The sequence below is a fragment of the Saccopteryx leptura genome, chromosome 2, assembly GCF_036850995.1.
Source record: "Saccopteryx leptura isolate mSacLep1 chromosome 2, mSacLep1_pri_phased_curated, whole genome shotgun sequence".
NCBI lineage: Eukaryota > Metazoa > Chordata > Mammalia > Chiroptera > Emballonuridae > Saccopteryx > Saccopteryx leptura.
In genome coordinates, this window is record NC_089504.1 from 210615957 (window position 1) to 210636220 (window position 20264).

Sequence of the window (20264 nt, forward strand, 5' to 3'; positions counted from 1 at the left end):
ATTACAGACTCAACCTCAATTAAAGTCCCATATTTATGAAAATAAGCCTGTTAAGAGAGTTACAGACAAAGATAGATTCATCTAGAAGATTTGAGTCTCAGTTCAGTAAGAATGTGATAATTTCTTTAATTTTTGTGTCTTCTACAATTTATTGGAAGATTTTCTTATCCTTATTTAATATATAGTATTTTAAAGGGTCCTCACAAATTTCTATCCTAAAAATACATCTAACAAGAATATTCAGTCCTTCTTTCTTCCTTCCTTCCTTCCTTCCTTCCTTCCTTCCTTCCTTCCTTCCTTCCTTCCTTCCCTCCCTCCCTCCCTCCCTCCCTCCCTCCCTCCCTCCCTCCCTCCCTCCCTCCCTCCCTCCTTCCTTTCTTTCTTTTTTGTGGCAGAGACAGAGAGAGTCAGAGACAGGGACAGATAAGGACAGACAGGAAGGTAGAGATGAGAAACATCAATTCTTCATTGCAGCACCTTAGTTGTTCACTGATTGCTTTCTCATATGTGCCTTGACCGGGGAGCTACAGCAGACCGAGTAACCCCTTGCTCAAGCCAATGACCTTGGGCTCAAGCCGGTGAGCCTTGCTCAAACCAGATGAGACCGAATTCAAGCTGGCGACCTCGGGATCTCGAACCTGGGTCCTCCACATCCCAGTCCAACGCTCTATCCACTCTGCCACCACCTAGTCAGGCAAGAATATTCAGTTCTTAAAGAAACTTAATAGAGACAAAAATTAATTGGAAATCCTGCCTTTAATCCATGGTGTAGAGAGACTCTACTGACTATCCTCTCAAGATCTTGCTCAGCACTGAGTTCCCCCTTTTGAACAAATGCTGAGATAATCTAGTTTTTTTACAAAGCATGTAACCTGAAGTATTCTTGATTTTGTTTTTTAATAGATAGTACTAATCAGATCATCATCATCTGATGCATGCCAAACACTTGACTGATAGTAATACAAACAACTTTTATAAGGCAATAGAAAATTAGAAAGAAATAGCTTTGGCACAAAACATAAAAGCAAGCCAAGAGATATTTTGGGAAACTGAAAGGAGGAATTCCTATAAGTGTCTATCCATCTACAACATCCTGGCTGTTCTGATTTCAGATAACCGACATCTATCTCCAGGACAATTACAGAAACAGATTGATGTTCCTGTCTCTCTCTCTCCCCTTCTTCTCCCTATAAACTCAATAAAGTAAAAAAATATATATATATTATTTCCAACTCAATTAACAAAGGGCAGGATTTGTTATGGAGAGAGCTATACCACATACATATTGTTTATATGCTCGCAGATTATGTACTAAATCTGCAGGGTTACATATGTTTCTTTAATTTTGAAAAAGATTCACAGGCATAATTGCTGTCTATGTACTTGTGTGCAGTAAAGTCAAACAAATAGGGGCATTTGAGGGCTATGGGAAGAACTATGTTATGTGACACTTTACTCCCTTCTCCAGGAAAAACAGAGATGGTAGAATTTATAGGAAATATTAACAGTGTCACGGGAAAACTGGGGACATAAAAGATAGCGAGCAGGCCTTGAACGGTTGGCTCAGTGTAGAGCATTGGCCTGGTGTATGGATGTACTGGGTTCAATTCCTGATCGGGGCGTAAAGGAAAAGTAACCATCTGCTTTTCCACCCCTTGCCTTTCTTCCCTCCCACAGCCATGGCTTGATTGATTCCAGCGCGTTGGTCCTAGGTGCTGAGGAAGGCTCTGTAGAGTGTCCATTTCAGGTGTTAAAAATAGCTCAGTTGTGAGCATGGCCCCCGATAGGCAGAGTACTTGCCCCAAATGGGGGTTGCTGGGTGGATCCTGGTCAGGGCACAAGCAGGAGTCTGTATCTCTATCTCTCCTCCTTTCACTTGGAAAAGAAGGTTAAAAAAAAAAAAGATAGTGAGCTAACATGTCAATTTCCTGGTTTTGATAAGTGTTATAGTTATGTAAGACATTATTATTGAGGATGGTGAGTAATGTGTATGCTGAAATTTGTATTATCTTTCTAACTTCTTATGAGTATATGATTATTTCAAAATAAAAGTTTAATAAAATATAGTGGGTACATCATTTAATTAAGTTAAAACAACAATGTGGTTCAGACAATAATCATGGCTACTGTGGGGAGGGGGCAAGGGGGCTTCCAAGAAAGATGTGAACTACTGAATATAACAATAACCTCAATGTCAGATGTCACATTTTGTGTTTTTGCTGTACTTGCTACTTCAGATATGTGTGACATAGGCAAGTCAGTTTTTTAAACTTTAAATTTGAGCTCTTTCATCTATAAAATGGGGATATAATGCCACTCACCAGTTATGACAATAAAGCATTAAAACATGAAGGGTTGTCTTCATTAAACTGTAAAGTACCAAAGCACCATAAGGTGATATTTACAAGACTAACAAAATGAGAAGAAAACTGTTGACAAACAAAATCCGATAACAAATGGTTCATTATTATGCAAATACAACATAAGTCAAGTTATATTCCCCCACTTTTGTAAGTATAGATAGTTCAGACCTAATTTGATTGTGAAGGTGAGTCCCAGTTCCATCTCCCAAGAGTTTCACTGTAAAAGAGAATCTGCTCTTTTTCCTTCCACCAATGAGAACACTGGTGATTGCTGATGCAAATGAGCTCAAACTCTGATTTTCTCCTACAGGAGCAAAACAGGTTGATATGCACAGCATCTAAAGGATAGCTTACTTACCAACTTCATCCTGAATCTCCTCAGCCACTGCAGGTACATTGTAGAGCAGGGAGAGAGACTGGTTCATGCGCTCGTAAATCACACGAAGGTGTGTCATGACCTGCATCAAAGGATGACAGCACCAGGTAAACCATTTCTGGAGTAAGGAATAGTTATTCTCCTTACTAAGCATCACAGACAGATACAAACTTGGGAATAAAACTGACAAAACACTGCTGAAACTTAACCTGAAAGGGCATCCTTATTTCTCATCTCTCCCATTGTTTGCTTTCTAACTTTAGAGAGGCTTTAAACCTCCCATTACATTGTATGCTTGCAAGTATAAAATATAAAACCAATTAAAAAGGTCATTTCATTCAACTCTGATTCTTAATATTGAAGTCCCAAAATAACCTTTGTTGTCCATAATTATATTTCTTCGTAAACTTTTGATGAGGACATATTTTAATTTGACTGGATATTTCATGAAACAAAATACAGGTACATTTTAAATTCTATTTAAAGAAATGTAGAATTTCAGATTTCTAGTTGTCAACCTTTGGGAATGGAAGAGTATAAAACATACTTACTACATGACTAATACACTCACACTACACTCAAGCATTGTGAGTTACTGATTGCCTATCACAATTTAGTTGAACCAATTTTAGGGCTTTTGCTTTATACATATATTTTGCTTTCTTCATTTTGGTCATCAGACATTTAAATGGCAGTAGACAATGAAGATTTTTATATTCCCTATTAATAATTCAGAAATTGACAAACCACATGTTGTGAGATAAGCCTTTAGAATTCACCAGCTATTAAAGAATAGCTGCATAACACCCATAGCTGCTCTGGGAGTCATTACAGATCTGACTCAAAGACCAAGAACATGTGGTCGTCAAACCTTCAGATGATCACATTTTGCATGTACCTGGGACCGGATCTGAGCGGCCTTCTTCGGATCCACCATGCGTACATGTTCAAAATGCTTTAGGGTGTGCTGCCTGTCTTTCTGTTCAGCACGGACATACTTCTTTAGCATGTTGAACACATGACGAGGCTGTGGGGGAAAAAATGAAAAAAAAACACCTTTTTTTAACTGCAAAATATTGCGTCTTCCGATGACTTTGGGTCAGAGTTCTCACTCATTCATCTCATGGTATAAAAGCACTGTGAGAACTCTCTTTGCAATTCTCTTTTGTTAATGACAATTACTTAAGTTGATTGGTCATTTCTAAAAGGTCATTTAACATTTGATGTATATGATGACTTTTCTTTTTCATTAACATTTTCTTCTCAAATAGTAGCATTCTACAAGAAAAGGAGAGTTGACTGTGGATCTGTTAGATTTCAGTTAGGTCCTTCCTTTCTCCTACCCTACTACACAGGGGCATATGAGACATTTCTACATGCACAATCTTTTTTTTTTTTTTTTTTTTTTTTTTGTATTTTTCTGAAGCTGGAAACAGGGAGAGACAGTCCGACAGACTCCCACATGCACCCGGCCGGGATCCACCCGGCAAGCCCACCAGGGGCGACGCTCTGCCGCGACCAGAGCCACTCTAGCGCCTGGGGCAGAGGCCATAGAGCCATCCCCAGAGCCCGGGGCCATCTTTGCTCCAATGGAGCCTCGGCTGCGGGAGGGAAAGAGAGAGACAGAGAGGAAGGAGGGGGGGGCGGAGAAGCAAATGGGCGCTTCTCCTATGTGCCCTGGCCGGGAATCGAACCCGGGTCCCCCCGCATGCCAGGCCGATGCTCTACCACTGAGCCAACCGGCTTGGCTCTACATGCACAATCTTAATGCTTATCTCAGTAGGCATGTTGCACAAATAATCCCAGTATAACAGTATAATAATCAAAGTGAGGGAAATAATAGGCAACATAACCAATCCTAAGTTTTAGGTCAGGAAATGACTGATAGGCTCTAAGAGACATTACATTTTCCAATGTGATACTGTAGTTATTTTACTTTGAAATTTAATTAAATTCTTCCTATGCCATCCAATTCTAACTCAGCAACAATTAAATTTCTTAAGTGCTTCTATATTTTTCTAACTGGTTCTATTTTTATTCCCATCTTACTTGAAAACATTCATTCTCATAAAAAGAGGACAAAACGTCCTTTGTCTTTATTATCCATTATTATATGCCTTCTACTACTTGATTTTATAAAACGATTTCCAAAGATACACATTTCTTCTTCATTAAAACAAAAGTCACCTATGGAAATTCATGTCAGGAATAAAATTTTGGCAAGTTAGTGAAACCTAATTATTATTAAGTTATGAGTCACGGGCACCTTGAAAATCTGTTGAAGGTAACAAATTTATTCCCAGACACGGGGTGGGGCAGGGAGGTGACGACTGCAATGTTATGAGATGTGCCTCCCCTCTCTTTTTGCTCCTTTGACAAATGTCTGCCATAGGTCACATTCCTATACTGTACTTAAAACTAACAAATAAATACAGTAATAAACTAAACCTGCACTCATTTGCCTTTCTTTTTTCTTTTGTCCTAGAAGAAATGTGTTTCTCCATAATCTCAAAAAAGGCAGACATCAAAACTTGGAACAGCTTTGGGCCCCACAGCATTAGAATTCCCATTTGTACTGGGAAATCTATTTGTATCTACAAATCAGAAAACTGTCTTTCCAATCTTCAAAGAAGAAAAGTAGTAGTTAGAGCTAACAATTGACAAACTATATTGACAATACATATATTTAAAAGTTGATGAAGCCCTGGTCGGTTGGTTCAGTGGTAGAATGTTGACCCAGTAAGTAGAAGTCCTAGGTTCAATTCACAGTCAGGGAACACAGGAGAAACAACCATCTGCTTCTTCTTCCTTCCCCCCTCTCTCTTTCCCTCCCACAGCCATGGCTTCTTTGAGTGAGTGGGCCTGAGGCACTGAGGATGGCTCCATGGTCTCTGCCTCAAGTGCTAAAAATACCAATGCCCTAGTTGGGTAGAGCATCATCCCATAGGAGGCTTGCCAAGTGGATGCTGGTTGGGGCACATGCGGGATTTTGTCTCTCTACCTCTCCTCCTCTCAGTAATAAAAAAAAAGTTGATAGGTTTACGTACACTAATTTGAAAAAAGGAATTTTTGAAAGGTCAGTTGTTAAGGGCTGACTATTGTTGAATGAGAGGGATGTTTCATATACAAGACTGTGCAACCAGGATATTAATAACCCTTGAGGCTTGCTTGTTATTGAAACCAAGGCCTAAAAACTCCTTCTAATTCTCTTGCAATTATATGTCCAAAGTTCGAGACAGAAAGTGCTGCAACTAATTGTATTTACCTATGATGCTTCTGCTCCTCACTTATGCAGCTGACTGCCTTAATCCTCTTTCTTAGTTGTTCTATTTCATTTCTTTCTCTTGAAAAGGCATTATTTTTGAAGAAGTTTTTAAAAAGAGCTCACATAAAAAATACTTCAGTTAAACATAAAGATAACTTTACATCATAACTTTCTTTTCTTTTAATTTTTGTCATGGCTCCAAACTAGCCAAAACATTACTGCATTAGGTTAACTCTAAAATCAGAGAATGGAGTGGCAATTTCTCTTACTAATATCTGGGTCTCCCTCTGTCTTCCATGACCACCATAAACAGCACCCATGCCCATGGGCTGATTATTAATGTTAACATCAACTTTAAAGTGAATAAGTCTCAAAAGTATGTAAACCTCAGTTTGCTAATCTGTGCAATTAAGACAATATCTTTCATATGAAATATGAGAATAATAAAAATGTTTTGTGGTTGTTACTGAGCATAATGCTTGGTTCATAGCAAGTACTCAATACATACTTGTTTCTTCTACTCACTACTGGCCTCCATGCCCCTCCCTTTTCTTCCTGCTAAACAATAATAGTTCAAAACTCATTGACTGTCAATAGAAATGACACCATGTTTTTTTAAGTGCTTTATGCATAGTAACTTACTTAATCTTATCACCCCTAGGAGAGATATAATAGCTAGTTACCCCACTGAGCAGATGAACAAGGCACCGAGGACTACACAGCTGCTTACACACTCAGTTCCAGAGCTAGTCAGTGGGGAAGCAAACAGATGGTAGCCCAACTCTCTGCCTCCAGAACCCACGCTCCTACTCACCAGTGATCCTGTCTCTCAAGAAAACGCTAAAAGGGACCAAGCTAAAGACAGGTTCCACAAGGTAACTTACAGCATGGAAAACAGAAATAACTGAATGGTTAAAAAGGAGTCTGTTCTAAGAGACCTCGCCTGAATTTCTAGTTCTCAAAAGCTCGAATAATATTCTGACACATGCTAATATCTGTCCTCTCAGTTGTACAGAAAACCTCCCAGATTTAGCTTGTTCCACCTCTCGGTGACTGCCCTTGGTTCTGACGCTCCACTGTGCTTTGGCTAATGCGGAGATGTAGGGAGGAGAAATAGGAAGATAAGAAGGTCCTCTGTCACTCTGTTTAGGATTACTGGAAAATGATTAAAGGTATTAGGTTCAAAGTTAGGCTTTTGTGACATTCACGGATTCCCGTTTTAAATCTATCTTATCTTTTATTAAGATGGATAATTAAATGGTGAATGTGGTCACGTTTAAAATTTGTTAGCTCATTTAACACCAACATTTCTCATATGCTTCAGAAATTTATTCTTAATGTCCCCTCTTAAAATCCCTCCAGCATGACAATGGAACAGTAGCACACCAGGCTTTTCAAGACTCCCCAGGCCCCAGCATGGCTTTTGCTCTCTACCAGGGAACAAAGCTCCTACAAAAACAATGAACCCTAAGAGTAAGCAATGATCTCATCTTTGTTTATGAGCTCAGATACCCACTGTGTGTGCATCTATATAAACATAAGACATTTCTTCCTAATGCCTATGCCTTGGGACATGAGATAATTCAGGAAGACATTACCATGTCTTGCAATAAATGAATTACAGGGTTCTGCTTGGTTGATTTAATCATGCAAACACATTTCTAAAAATTATGCTTAGAGATGAAAAATATAAAAATCAGGTTAGCTCTTATGTTGGAGTAGGCAGAAAAATCATACCAAATGAAAAAGTGGTTATGTCTGTACCTCAGAAAAAATACTACGTTTAGTTAAGAAAAACAGATAACATTTCCCTATTTTCATTTTCTGTAGATTAAAAAAACAAAAAGAGCTCTATTTTGGTACTTGATTTGGGCACATTCCATTAAAAAATAATAATTGCCTTTACAACTTTTAGCCAGAATACAGATTCCCAAGCTTAAAACTAGTTCTCTCTAGAGCTGTATTATGTATCACAGAATAATAGGAAATTGTATTTGTTTAGGGTGTTTTACTTCATTATGTTAGGACAAAAATAAATTTCTTAAAATTTTAATTAAAAACAGAAACACAGAAATGATAGAAAAAAAATTACATGGTGTCTCTATAGAACAGGGGTTGGGAACCTTTTTGGCTGAGAGAGCCATGAACGCCACATATTTTAAAATGTAATTCCATGAGAGCCATACAACGACCTGTGTATGTTACGCATTATCCAATAAAAATTTGGTGTTATTCTGGAGGACAGCTGTGATTGGCTCTAGCCACCCGCAACCATGAACATGAGCGGTAGGAAATGAATGGATTGTAATACATGAGAATGTTTTCTATTTTTTTTTAATTAATTAATTAATTTATTTATTTATTTTACAGAGACAGAGAGTGAGTCAGAGAGAGGGATAGACAGGGACAGACAGACAGGAACGGAGAGAGATGAGAAGCATCAATCATTAGTTTTTCATTGCACATTGCAACACCTTAGTTGTTCATTGATTGCTTTCTCATATGTGCCTTGACCGTGGGCCTCCAGCAGACCGAGTAACCCCTTGCTGGAGCCAGCGACCTTGGGTTCAAGCTGGTGAGCTCTTGCTCAAACCAGATGAGCCCGCACTCGAGCTGGCGACCTCGGGGTCTCGAACCTGGGTCCTCTGCATCCCAGTCCGACGCTCTATCCACTGCACTACCACCTGGTCAGGCAGAATGCTTTCTATTTTTAACATTTTTTTTTTTATTAAAGATTTGTCTGTGAGCCAGATGCAGCCATCAAAAGAGCCATATCTGGCTCACAAACCATAGGTTCCCGACCCCTGCTATAGAAATATATTCTCTTAAAGTAACTTAGCTATTACTATTGTCATAATGCTTACATTTAAGACAGAATTATTCATAGGATTAGAAAAACAAGCATTACAAATTTAGTAGCTCATCGTAAAGCTATTGATAGTAATCGAGGTTAAGAGACATGTTTTTAATTGCTACATTTTCAATCTTTCTCAAGTCATGAAATCTTTTGTAACTAGTAATAACATGTTTTCTGCTAAATTTCCCTTGTTTCACAACTTAAATATTCAACATATTAATACTAAAATCTGGTTTTATTGGAATTAAATGGATAATCTTGTTATTAAAATTTATAGCAAGAAACAGATAAAAGGTAAAAAAAAACTGGCCCAGGGGACTAATTATAGCCAATCCTATTTATTGTCACTAGTGTTTTGGAAAGTGTTTATGTGTAATTGCAAGTATTTATTTGCATATAATGTAACACTTTTCAGTTTGCATTAATTTGACAATCAAAATGCATTTAAAAAGTATATTCACCTGACCAGGTGGTGGCTCAGTGGACCCAGGTTCGAAACTCCAGGGTTGCCGGCATGAGTGTGGGTTCATCTGACTTGAATGGGGGATCATAGGCATAACCCCATGGTTGAGGGCTTGAGCCCAAAGCTTGCTGTTTTGAGCAAGGGGTCACTTGCTTTGCTGTATCCCCTCAGTCAAGGCACATATGAGAAAGCAATCAGTGAACAACTAAAGTGCTACAACTATAAGTTGATGATTCTTGTCTCTCTTCCTTTCTGTCTGTCTGTCCCTGTCTGTCTCTCTCTTCTTTCTCACAAACATACACAAAAAAAAATCATTAAAAACAATTCCTTAAAAGATTAAGAATAGGTTTTACTAAAAATGGATTAGATTTAACCTGAAAATAGACTTAACCTAAAGATTTACATTTTGGAATATTAACCATTTTCTTAATTTGGAATAAGAGCATATAATTTATCTCTAGCTGCTGGCCCAGATCCTGGCACAATATTTTCCAGAAAATATTTAACAGACTCTGCAGCATGTTCACACTGGCGTCAACAGGAACATTCTATTAATTTCAGAAGATGTTACAGCTCACCTTATGGCTTGGGTTTTGATGTCAGACTCATGTAGGTAATTTTGAAAGAAATTTCATGGTCTTTCCCTGTGAGAGATTTTTTTTTAAAAAAATTAGGTTCCCTACTTCTCGAGTGTATTACCTTTTCCACTTAGTTCCTTTATACAATTTCATAAATTTGTTGTCCCTGGACTTCAGATTAATCACACACATTAGACCAACTCAATGCCAATCGCGTCAGAATATGTAGCTTTTCATCCTACGGTTCACGTGGGAGGTATATTAAAACATGACTATTCAGCTCGATCGTTCTCCTCTGCAGTTTTATGCTTGATCTAGTAATCTGGCATTTTATCAGAAGACACTTGTGCCTTAAACTGTTTCTTAATGGGAAGAAATGATCTGTCAAGGGCCTTTAAAAGCCCTGGGTGTAATCCTGCCAAGGAGGAGGAAGTAAATGAGTAACTTTATGGGAAGCACCCTAACCTTTCCATATCACAAGGGAGTTATTCAGAAAGCCCTCTCCTGAAGCATTAAATTGCACCCTAGTGGTTTCCAGCCCTGTGATTGGGGAAGTTAATCACCTACCACAAAAAAGCAATTATTTCTTGTTTTCAAAAATAGGTTCAGGGCCATTATTTTCACAGCTCTATACCTTGGGTTTCAAGAAATCGTGAGCATGTGAATAAAAAGTAAAAAATCTTCGTGTGCCGATTGAAAAAACACACTGAAGAGAGTTAAGCGTTTTTCTGTCTGAGATGGTCTCTGCTAAGTTTATTTTGCCGTGTTGGCCTTCAGCATTAAACATGCACTCTCACTATTGCAAGATAAAATGCTGAAAACAAAGCAAAGTAATACCATCCCCAACAAAACACTCCCCCAAACAAAATAAAATGAGAAAAGAACCAAGCACTGGGGACACTTTCATGGGAAACTTGACATTACACCTGTGTTTATCTTTAAACCTAGAAATCAGGGTAATTTTAAAGTCCACTGCAAAATTCACCTGCATTCCTTTCTTCAGAAGAGCACTGAAATGACTTTTGTAGTTATTAAAATGTGTATAAGAAGCAAAACACAATTCTAGCCAAGGTGAATAAAGCAGTCTGGAGACAGCAATTCAGGAAATGGTAGTAGATTCTTGCTCCCACCCTTCCACCCCCCTCTCCCACTCCCAATCAGTGTTTCTGAAGGTTTAAGAATATGGAGGCATTAGCTCTACCTCTTCCTGGCATAACCAGATTACTAGCTGGCTTTGTGTTGAAACAGAACACAGCAGCATCCAGGCAAATCGAAAGTTATCTCCCATGCCCTCCCTCCTCCCTGTAGAAGCAGACAGGTGACTTCTTAATAGGAACATGGCACCAAAGCCTCCCTAGATTCCATCCTAACAAAATAATTTATCCTTTCTCTTCTTAGGGAAGAAAATAAGTTTCTACTGCACAATTTCATCTAAACCTTCAATTAATCCTTTTGTTTTGCTAACTGTGTCTAACAGAAGTTAGAACAATGTTAATTGTAAAAAAGGAGGTGTTAACCCCAATTTGTAGATAGAGGAGGGAGAATCCTTTCAGTTAAGTCCCTTGTGCAAAGTTACAGGTTATATAAGTGGCAAACTGGGAATTATAGATAGGTGTTTCTAGTATTATCAAAAGTAGAAACAAAGGGTGGTTCTTATCTTGTCACTCACCAGTTAGTGAGCTTCTTTAAAGCTGGCAGGTTTTCTAATTTTTCCCAGAATATTTTGCTAGTTCTCAGAAATAATTTATTTTGGTTACTGTGACATAGAAAATATATAGTTGATCTCTGCCCTCAGCTCCTGACATAGAGTTCCAAAAACTCTTGTCTTTCCTGAGTGACAGAGTGACAGGAGCATTTTCTTTATAAAACGTGTGTTTGTTGGTGATAATGTGGGGTACAGTGTGGATAACGTGCCCAGGGAGGGTGTGTAAGCACCACCCCTTCTCCCACACATGTTGCCTATGTATGTTTTCCATCTGGCTGTTCCTGAGGTCCATCCTTTAAAATAAATCACTAACAGTTAAGGGAAGCATTTATCTGGGCTCTGTGTGTTGTTCTAGTAAATTACCAAACCCAAGAGGGTGGGTGGGACCCCTGATAATAGCCTTTAGATCAGAAGTGCAGGTGATGACTTGGGACTTGTGATTGGCTTCTGAAAGGGAGGCAGTTTTGTAGGGCTAAGCTCTAAACCTACGGGGTCTATGCTAACTCTGGGTAGTATTAGAATGATTAATGTGAAAGAAAACACTCACACATTTGGTGTTAGAGTACTGAGTATAAAGGTAATAGTTTTCCTTGTAGCTACAAAGACCACAGCTATCAATTACCAAAGATAGCACTACGAACAGAAATTTAAGACCAGACCCAAACCTTATCTATGATTTATGTCTGTAGACCAACTTTAGAACACACTGCACTTGGAGCTTAGATCAACTGACTTGAGAGCAAAGAATCGCTAGAAACTGTTTGGACTTATGTCTTTGATTCTTGTTTAGTCAAGCAGTAAAACATGCTGGAGCTCTGAATGATGGACAGGACTATTCATGCAACCCAGACGCAAAGCCCAGAGTCGCCAAAGAGAGTGGAAACAAAAGATGTCAAGTACCACAGAGCTTTGCATAGATCTGTTGAATGGGTCTGACCATCTGAGATGCCAATTGTGACATATTCTTGATTTCTTCAGAAGGAGCTGCAATAGTATGCTTTAGTTTTACATACTCATAACTTGGAGTATGGTGTTTTTGTTCTATACACCCTCTAATTCAGTGGTTCTCAACCTGTGGGTCGCGACCCTGGCGGGGGACAAATGACCAAAACACAGGGGTCGCCTAAAGCCATCGGAAATACATATTTTATTTAAAAATGTATTGTATAATAAATATGTATTTTCCAATGGCCTTAGGCGACCCCTGTGTTTTGGTCATTCATGACCCACAGGTTGAGAAGTGCTGTTCTAATTGGTTACCATTTTCAAAGATGTCCACATTTACATTTCTTTTAATTCTACCCTTTCCTCATGCTCTACCTAACAGTGCCCTGACATACAAAAACTGCAGGGTGGGGCAAAACTAGGTTTACAGTTGTGAGTATGGGAAACAGAGTTTATTCTTGTATTATTATTTATTAATTATTGTATTATTTTCCTACTTTTGTCCCATCTTGAATTAATATTTAAAAAAACACACATCAAGCCTGACCAGGTGGTGGCGCAGTGGATAGAACATCGGACTAGGATGTGGAGAACCCAAGTTCGAGACCCCGAGGTTGCCAGCTTGAGTGCGGGCTCCTCTGGTTTGAGCAAAAGCTCACCAGCTTGAGCCCAAGGTCGCTGGCTTGAGCAAGGGGTCACTTGGTCTGCTGAAGGCCCACGGTCAAGGCACATATGAGAAAGCAATCAGTGATCAACTAAGGTGCTGCAATGAAGAACTGATGCTTCTCATCTTTCTGCCTTCCTGTCTGTCTCTCTCTCTCTCTCTGTCTCTGTCACACACAAAACAAAACAAAACAAAACAAAAACCCCACATCAAGATAAAGCTTATAAAAACCCAAATATTAACTGATCCATGGATGAACCTTGCAAAATGAGTGAACTCTTGGAAACCTCTGCATAATTCTGTGTGCAGCAAACACGTTTCAAGGGAGAGTATCTTTGGTTGCTGTCCATTCTATAAGGCAGGTATCTGCAACGCCGGGTAGCTAAGTAAACATTGGATCATTAAATAATGTCCCATGCATTTGTCTTAAAAATGTAAAAATATTTATGTTTTCATTTCAAAGATGAAATGAAAATAGATATTGATGTGTAAATACAGTGTGTTCGTAAAGTCATGGTGCACTTTTGACCGGTCAGAGGAAAGCAACAAAAAATGATAGAAATGTAAAATCTGCACCAAATAAAAGGAAAACCCTCCCAGTTTCTGTAGGATGATGTGGCAGCATGTGCGCATGCGCAGATGATGATGTAACACCATGTATACAGCAGAGCAGCCCACGGCCACGCCAGTCGAGATGTGGACGGTACATAGGAAAGTTCAGTGTGTTCTGTGGCTTGCTAAATTCGAATTCGTGACCAAAGTGCAACGTGAATATCGGCACGTTTATAACGAAGCACCACCACATAGGAATAACATTACTTGGTGGGAAAAGCAGTTGAAGGAAACCGGCAGTTTGGTGGAGAAACCCCGTTCTGGTAGGCCATCTGTCAGTGATGAGTCTGTAGAGGCTATACGGCAGGGGTACCCAAACTTTTTACACAGGGGGCCAGTTCACTGTCCCTCAGACCGTTGGAGGGCCGGACTATAAAAAAAACTATGAACAAACCCCTATGTACACTGCACATATCTTATTTTAAAGTAAAAAAACAAAACGGGAACAAATACAATATTTAAAATAAAAAACAAGTAAATTTAAATCAAGAAACTGACCAGTATTTCAATGGGAACTATGGGCCTGCTTTTGGCTAATGAGATGGTCAATGTGCTCCTTTCATTGACCACCAATGAAAGAGGTACCCCTTCCGGAAGTGCAGCGGGGGCTGGATAAATGGCCTCAGGGGGCCGCATGTGGCCCGCGGGCCGTAGTTTGGGGACCCCTGCTATACGGGATAGCTACCTAAGGAGCCCTAAAAAATCTGTGCGTGAGCCCACATCGAACTGCACTGAATAGGTATGAAACTGGGAGAGTTTTCGTTTTATTTGGTGCAGATTTCACATTTCTTATCGTCTTTTGTTGCTTTCCTGTGACCAGTTAAAAGTGCACAATGACTTTATGGACACACTGTATCTACATGAAGGCTCTGCTGGAACAAAGTATGACCTCGCGGTGTATGTTTTGACATCAGCTGATGAAGAGTATTCTGAAGTGACTTACAGGGTTCTGCTCTGGAGGGAATCTGGGTGATGAATATGGTCTCAGAGGCACAGGGCAGCTTTCAAGCTAATGCCGTTCTACATACTTCTTAATTTTCTATTTAACTTAATTCAATTAGAAACAGAAAGCACTAGTGCTTCTGGTTACAAACTTCCCACTGGTCTTTAGCAAGATCTGTCTATTAAGCTTGGTAAAGATTCAAGTAAGGTAAGGAGGTAATACGAAGAGGCATTACTGAAACAGCATGCAAACCACTAAGAAATTTATAGAATTTTCTTCAGTAAATACTAATTCTTCTATTTTCTTTCCACCCACTATTTCTTACTGGTCTGTCCTCAAGTTAATGAGTCTCCTGTGGTCACCAATTTTTACAAGTCTCAATTTAAAATAAATGATTGCTGAATGAATAATTAATATAAAATTACTTATTTACATTTCTCAAATATGATCCAGCTTAGCAGTCTTTTAAGTATAATATATTCTGATCAGCTTTATAAAAGTTTGAATATGTTAAAATATTGAGAGTAGAATGTCTTAAACATTTTAGTACTCATCTGTCTCAGTGCCTTCACATGTTAAAAACTCAGCAAATAATTTTTACTGTCCATTATATTGAGGAGTAGACGTATCATATTTACCTTGGAGATATATGTTATCTACATATATTCTATAGATGCTTCATATTTCTTTTGTGACCAGAAGCGATAAGCAAAAAATGGAGGATTAAAGGAGACGGCAGTTAGCAATATCATATAAAAACTAAAGTAGCCAAGTTGAGCACCTCAGTATTATTTTTGCTTTACAAACCTTGTAATTGTACCAACACTCATGAGGACGAAAGACTGATTCAGCTGGAACTTCACTAGGCATTCACTAGTTTGCTTGTCACAACACACCCATCAATGGCTGTCCTTTCTTTTCTCCAGTAATTATTTCTTATTCAATATTTATTGCCCTGTTGTTAGAACAAAAGCTCAACACAGGAACAAAACTATGCTCCTTAATGATAAGTCTCATAAATCATTACATTAATGTTCTACCAAAGAATTCTATGAAGAAGTTTTTAGGAATCTCAGAAAAATTTAACATTTGGCTGAACTAATCAACAGAGAAAAAAAGGTTGCAGGTGCACAAGACATCACCAAATTTTTTTCCTTCTCCATTAAATAGTGAAAGTCTGCATCTGAAGCATCAGTTATGAGCATGAAATTAATTTTAGCATGGATAAGATGGCTGCAATCTTGAGAACCTGGAAAAACCACAAAGCAGCACTGCAGAGACATACAAACATAAATAGGCAGGTATACATGAGAATGTTTCTTAATTCTCACTTTCCCACAGAAAATGCTTAAAATGTGTCAAATTCAGAGAAATAAGGAGGGTGCTGTCTAATTGAAGATTTTGACTAAGTACAGTACCTGTGAAGACTCCAAAATCTAAGAATTACAAAGAACAATTTGGTTATTCATTTCCTATTTTTAAAGCATTTAAATTCTTACTAATTAGGAGTTCTAAGTTTTTCCAGACCAAGCCTACAGCAGAACATTTATTTTTAAACAGAAATTCCTATCCAGCCTTTAGTTTAACTGCACAGGATCCCACTTAACTCTAATTTCACTTCAGACTACAGAAAATGTTGACTAGGCAGGCAATACCATTGTCTTCTCGCCTTCGATGAAGTGGAACACTGTCAGTTCCAATAAAAGAGGCTCAGAGAATATTTAGCTCATACTTCACGAGCCCATAAGTGCTGAATCTGGGCTCTGATAAAGTAAGAGGCCAGATGCACAGGGTGGGCTGTTAGATGATGATCATTTAGGTTTAAGTAGTACTTAAGCATGGTAGCTTGAAGACCTCCAAAGTTGAACTATATGTGAAGCAACTTTGGAAAGAAATTTAATTTTTCTGCAAAAAGAATGTCTAACTCCTCGATTTTCTAAGGAAACTTTTAGGAAAGTGAATAAATTGAAGGGATTTGTCCTTAGAAGAAACGCTGGCCCTCTACAGATTAAGAGTTTATTCTGAGTGCAAAGATATACCTGGGGATTAAAACTGTCTTTTTATTGTAATATTTGGGGAAAAATGTATATATAATTCTAAATATGACTCAAATGATGTACTTTTGGATTGGCCTTTCAGTATACCACCTAGTAGGCAAATAATTAATTAAAAAAGAAATTTGGAACATAAAGCCCACATAGACATAAAATTCATGGTTGAGCAAGGAATTTCAGTTGAACAAAATGTCATCACATAATACTTCCACACTTAGGTTAAAAATATAGATGGAAGCATGAATTAAACCTGAGTTTCAAAGACACTGTGAAAAAGAATACATGTTGTTCCTGATTCCCATGTCTGCAATATTTGGGACTGTATGATAGAACGTGGTCAAGGTTAAAGGGACAGTTATTCTGAAGGCAACAGCAGTAAAAGAATCTATAGGAAAAAAAACCCAGACTAATTCATTTCCTTGTATTCAACTTAAACTGAATATTTCATATCTTCCAGATACCGTTAAGTATGAGGGAGATCTCAGAAATATCTATTCATGGCTCCAATATAAGATGCGACCTTTCATAGGTAATAATTGGCAAAGTCCTCAATAAGAGATTTAGAATTTACTCGCGTTTTTCAAAGTGCAGAGCTAAGTGCCTTATCAAGTCATTTGTTAAAATTTATATAAAATACTCAGACAAAGATGGAAACAACAAAATTGACAAGTCATGCCATGATTGCAAGCCTGTGACAATCCAGCTCCAGTTAGTAGTAGATGAGTTTTATGCCTGTCTAGTAAGAATACAACAGGATCTATCAATAGCAATCTGATTATTACTATTATTTTTTTACATAATAGTTCTTTCTAATCTTGTTTTTAATTGTAATTACAAAAAAAAATGTTGTCTAATTCCACGTGAAGTGATCACTAGGCCCAGAACAAGCATGATTATGGACAATCTAAAAATATCCCCTTTGATAACACTGAAGCTTGGCCAAACATTCTTCTGTCACTGTTTTTCCTGGGATGGCTGATGAGCTGCACTGGAAGATCTAAAGTGTGCATTTGTGAAAGCTTCCATTTAGGCTCCATTTTTAGCTCTAGCAATTCTATCAATGACCATTTAGCAAAGATCTTACTTCAGAGATTGGACTGTCAACTGGAACGTTTCACTAAATGTCAGTCATCAAGATTCTGGCCTCAACCCTGCCACCCTGCCCTGCTCTGGCCAAAGATCCCAATAACCCCGCCTTCCAAACAGAGTCCTCTAGAAATAAAGAGAATAACCACAGGACTTTTTCTCCAGAAACAAACAGAATTTTCCCGAGCAGTGTGAGGACAGAGATTTCTTTTTTCTTCAAAAGAAAATAAAAATGGTAATGTGAGTATTCTTTTTGAAAAGCTCTTTGTTCAGAGAGGAAGCATGGTCTAGTAAGAAAGCACTGTACTGGTCAACTGTGATGCATGGCTCCACCCTGATCACTGCTGGTGGTGTCACCCCGGACCAGCCACTCAATCTCAGTGACGCCACCAGAACAGGGTCAGCACTATCTTACTATCTGGAAGAATACCAGGAGTTCTTTTATGGCTCCTCAGAGCTTTCTGTGTTATAATTTTACTAAAAAGGGAAAAATCATATGATGAAAAGAAACTGGGCAAGTCAGTGGCTTTTGGTTTAGTTACAGAATGTGCACATAGACTGCCACTTGCAGCCAAGATCAAGTAAGAAGAAACAGATTTACCTGCCACTGTAAAAACAACAACAAAAAAAGATAAACATATACAGAATTAGGCTTCTACAATATATTAGACTTGAGATAAAAGGCAGCAAACACTCAGAAATGGTAAACAAATGAGGTGAGATCTACAAAAGCCTGAGTTTACTGCCTTGAGTTTTTCGGCTATGGCTCCAGGCACAAGAAACCAGGTAGAGCATGAAGGACTCCCAGGGTTGAAGATGTGGAGTGGGCATCTGGAGAGACAAAGGCGGCTAACAGGCACAGGAGAAAATACTGGAGAGGAGGGAGTTGCTCAGAGAGAACCCAGAGACTTGAACTGATTCCCCTTGAGAATGTAGCTAATGATCAGTGCATGCATGTAAAGAAACTAATTGAGGCCACGGAACAAAAATCATCCAAATGGATTAGACGTACAGTGTCTGATGTTCACACAAGGTTAGAACTAATACTTCTTTCTACCACCCAGCTGCGACAATTCAACATCATGGTAGATGACTCAGAAGAGGCTTGCCTCAGTTTTTGGGAATAGCTAGATATAGGCTGGTAACTGCTCTGATCCCACTTAACAAATCTTAAAAGCAAAATTGTTTCCAAATAATTTAACTATATTATAGAACAAAGCTCAAGAATATTTAATTACAGGTATACAGAAATACCCAGCACCAATAAGATACAATTCATAATGTCTGACAGTCAATAAAAAATTACCAAGTATGAAATGATACAGAAAAATATCATTCATAAAAAAGAAAAATTAGGCCCTGCCTGGTTGGCTCAGTGGTAAAGCACTGGCCCAGTGTGCAGAAATCCTGGGTTCGATTCCCAGCCAGGGCTCATAGGAGAGGCGCCCATCTGCTTCTCCACCCTTCCCCTCTATCTCTTTCTTCCGCCCCCACAGTCAAGGCTCCATTGGAGCAAAGTGGCCTGGGCGCTGAGGATGGCTCCATGGCCTCTGCCTCAGGTGCTAGAATGACTCTGGTTGCAATGGAGCAACACCCCAGATGGGCAGAGCATCAGCCCCTTGTGGGCATGCTGGGTGGATCTCGGTTGGGCGCATGCAGGAGTCTGTCTCTCTGCTTCCTGGCTTCTCACTTCAGAAAAATACAAAAAAAAAAAAAATCAGAATTGACCTAAGGATGACACAGTTGTTAACCAAGGATATTAAAAGAGTTATTATAGGTTCAAAAAGTTAAGTAAAAATATGAAAGTTATAAAAAAACAAAAACAAAAACCCAGATTAAACTTCTAGGTATGAAAACCACAACATATGAAAGAAAAAGACCAGATGTGATTAATGACAGATTTAAATACACCATGGTACATCACAATCAAATTGCTCAAAACTACTATAAAGAAAAATCTTAAAAGTAACAAGATAAAAGAAAAAGATATTATTTAAAGAAACAAAGAAAAGGATGGTATCAGTGCTCTTTTTGGAAACAATGCAAGTAAGCAAATAATGGAGCATCAAAATTAAGGTAGTTTTAAGAAAACCTCCATCCTAGAATTCTATACTCAGCAATAATGTGTTTTAAAAATATAAGTGAAATAAATATATTTTTAGACAACACAAGCAAAAGAATTTTTCACCAGTCTACATGCATAAAAGAAACTTTAAAAGACATCATTCAGGTAGAAGAAAAATGATTCTAAATGTATCTATACAAGGAATGAAGAGCACCAGAAATAGTAGCTATATAGGTAAATAAATATTTTCCTTATTATTTAAAAGTCTTTAAAAGATATTTGACTGAA

The 20264-nt window shown here is 38.3% G+C and overlaps 1 protein-coding gene across 6 annotated transcripts in view; it reads right to left on the reverse strand.

Annotated features, from left to right (window-relative positions):
* APP (amyloid beta precursor protein) overlaps positions 1-20264 on the reverse strand; it is a 276723-nt gene that overhangs the window by 54239 nt on the left and 202220 nt on the right. For all 6 annotated transcript variants that reach the window (XM_066369939.1, XM_066369938.1, XM_066369937.1 and 3 more), the window contains 2 exons: positions 3638-3766; positions 2722-2821 (listed from right to left, as the gene is read on the reverse strand). In XM_066369939.1, the coding sequence (XP_066226036.1) occupies positions 2722-2821; positions 3638-3766 (229 nt within the window). The remainder of the gene's footprint in view (positions 1-2721; positions 2822-3637; positions 3767-20264) is intronic.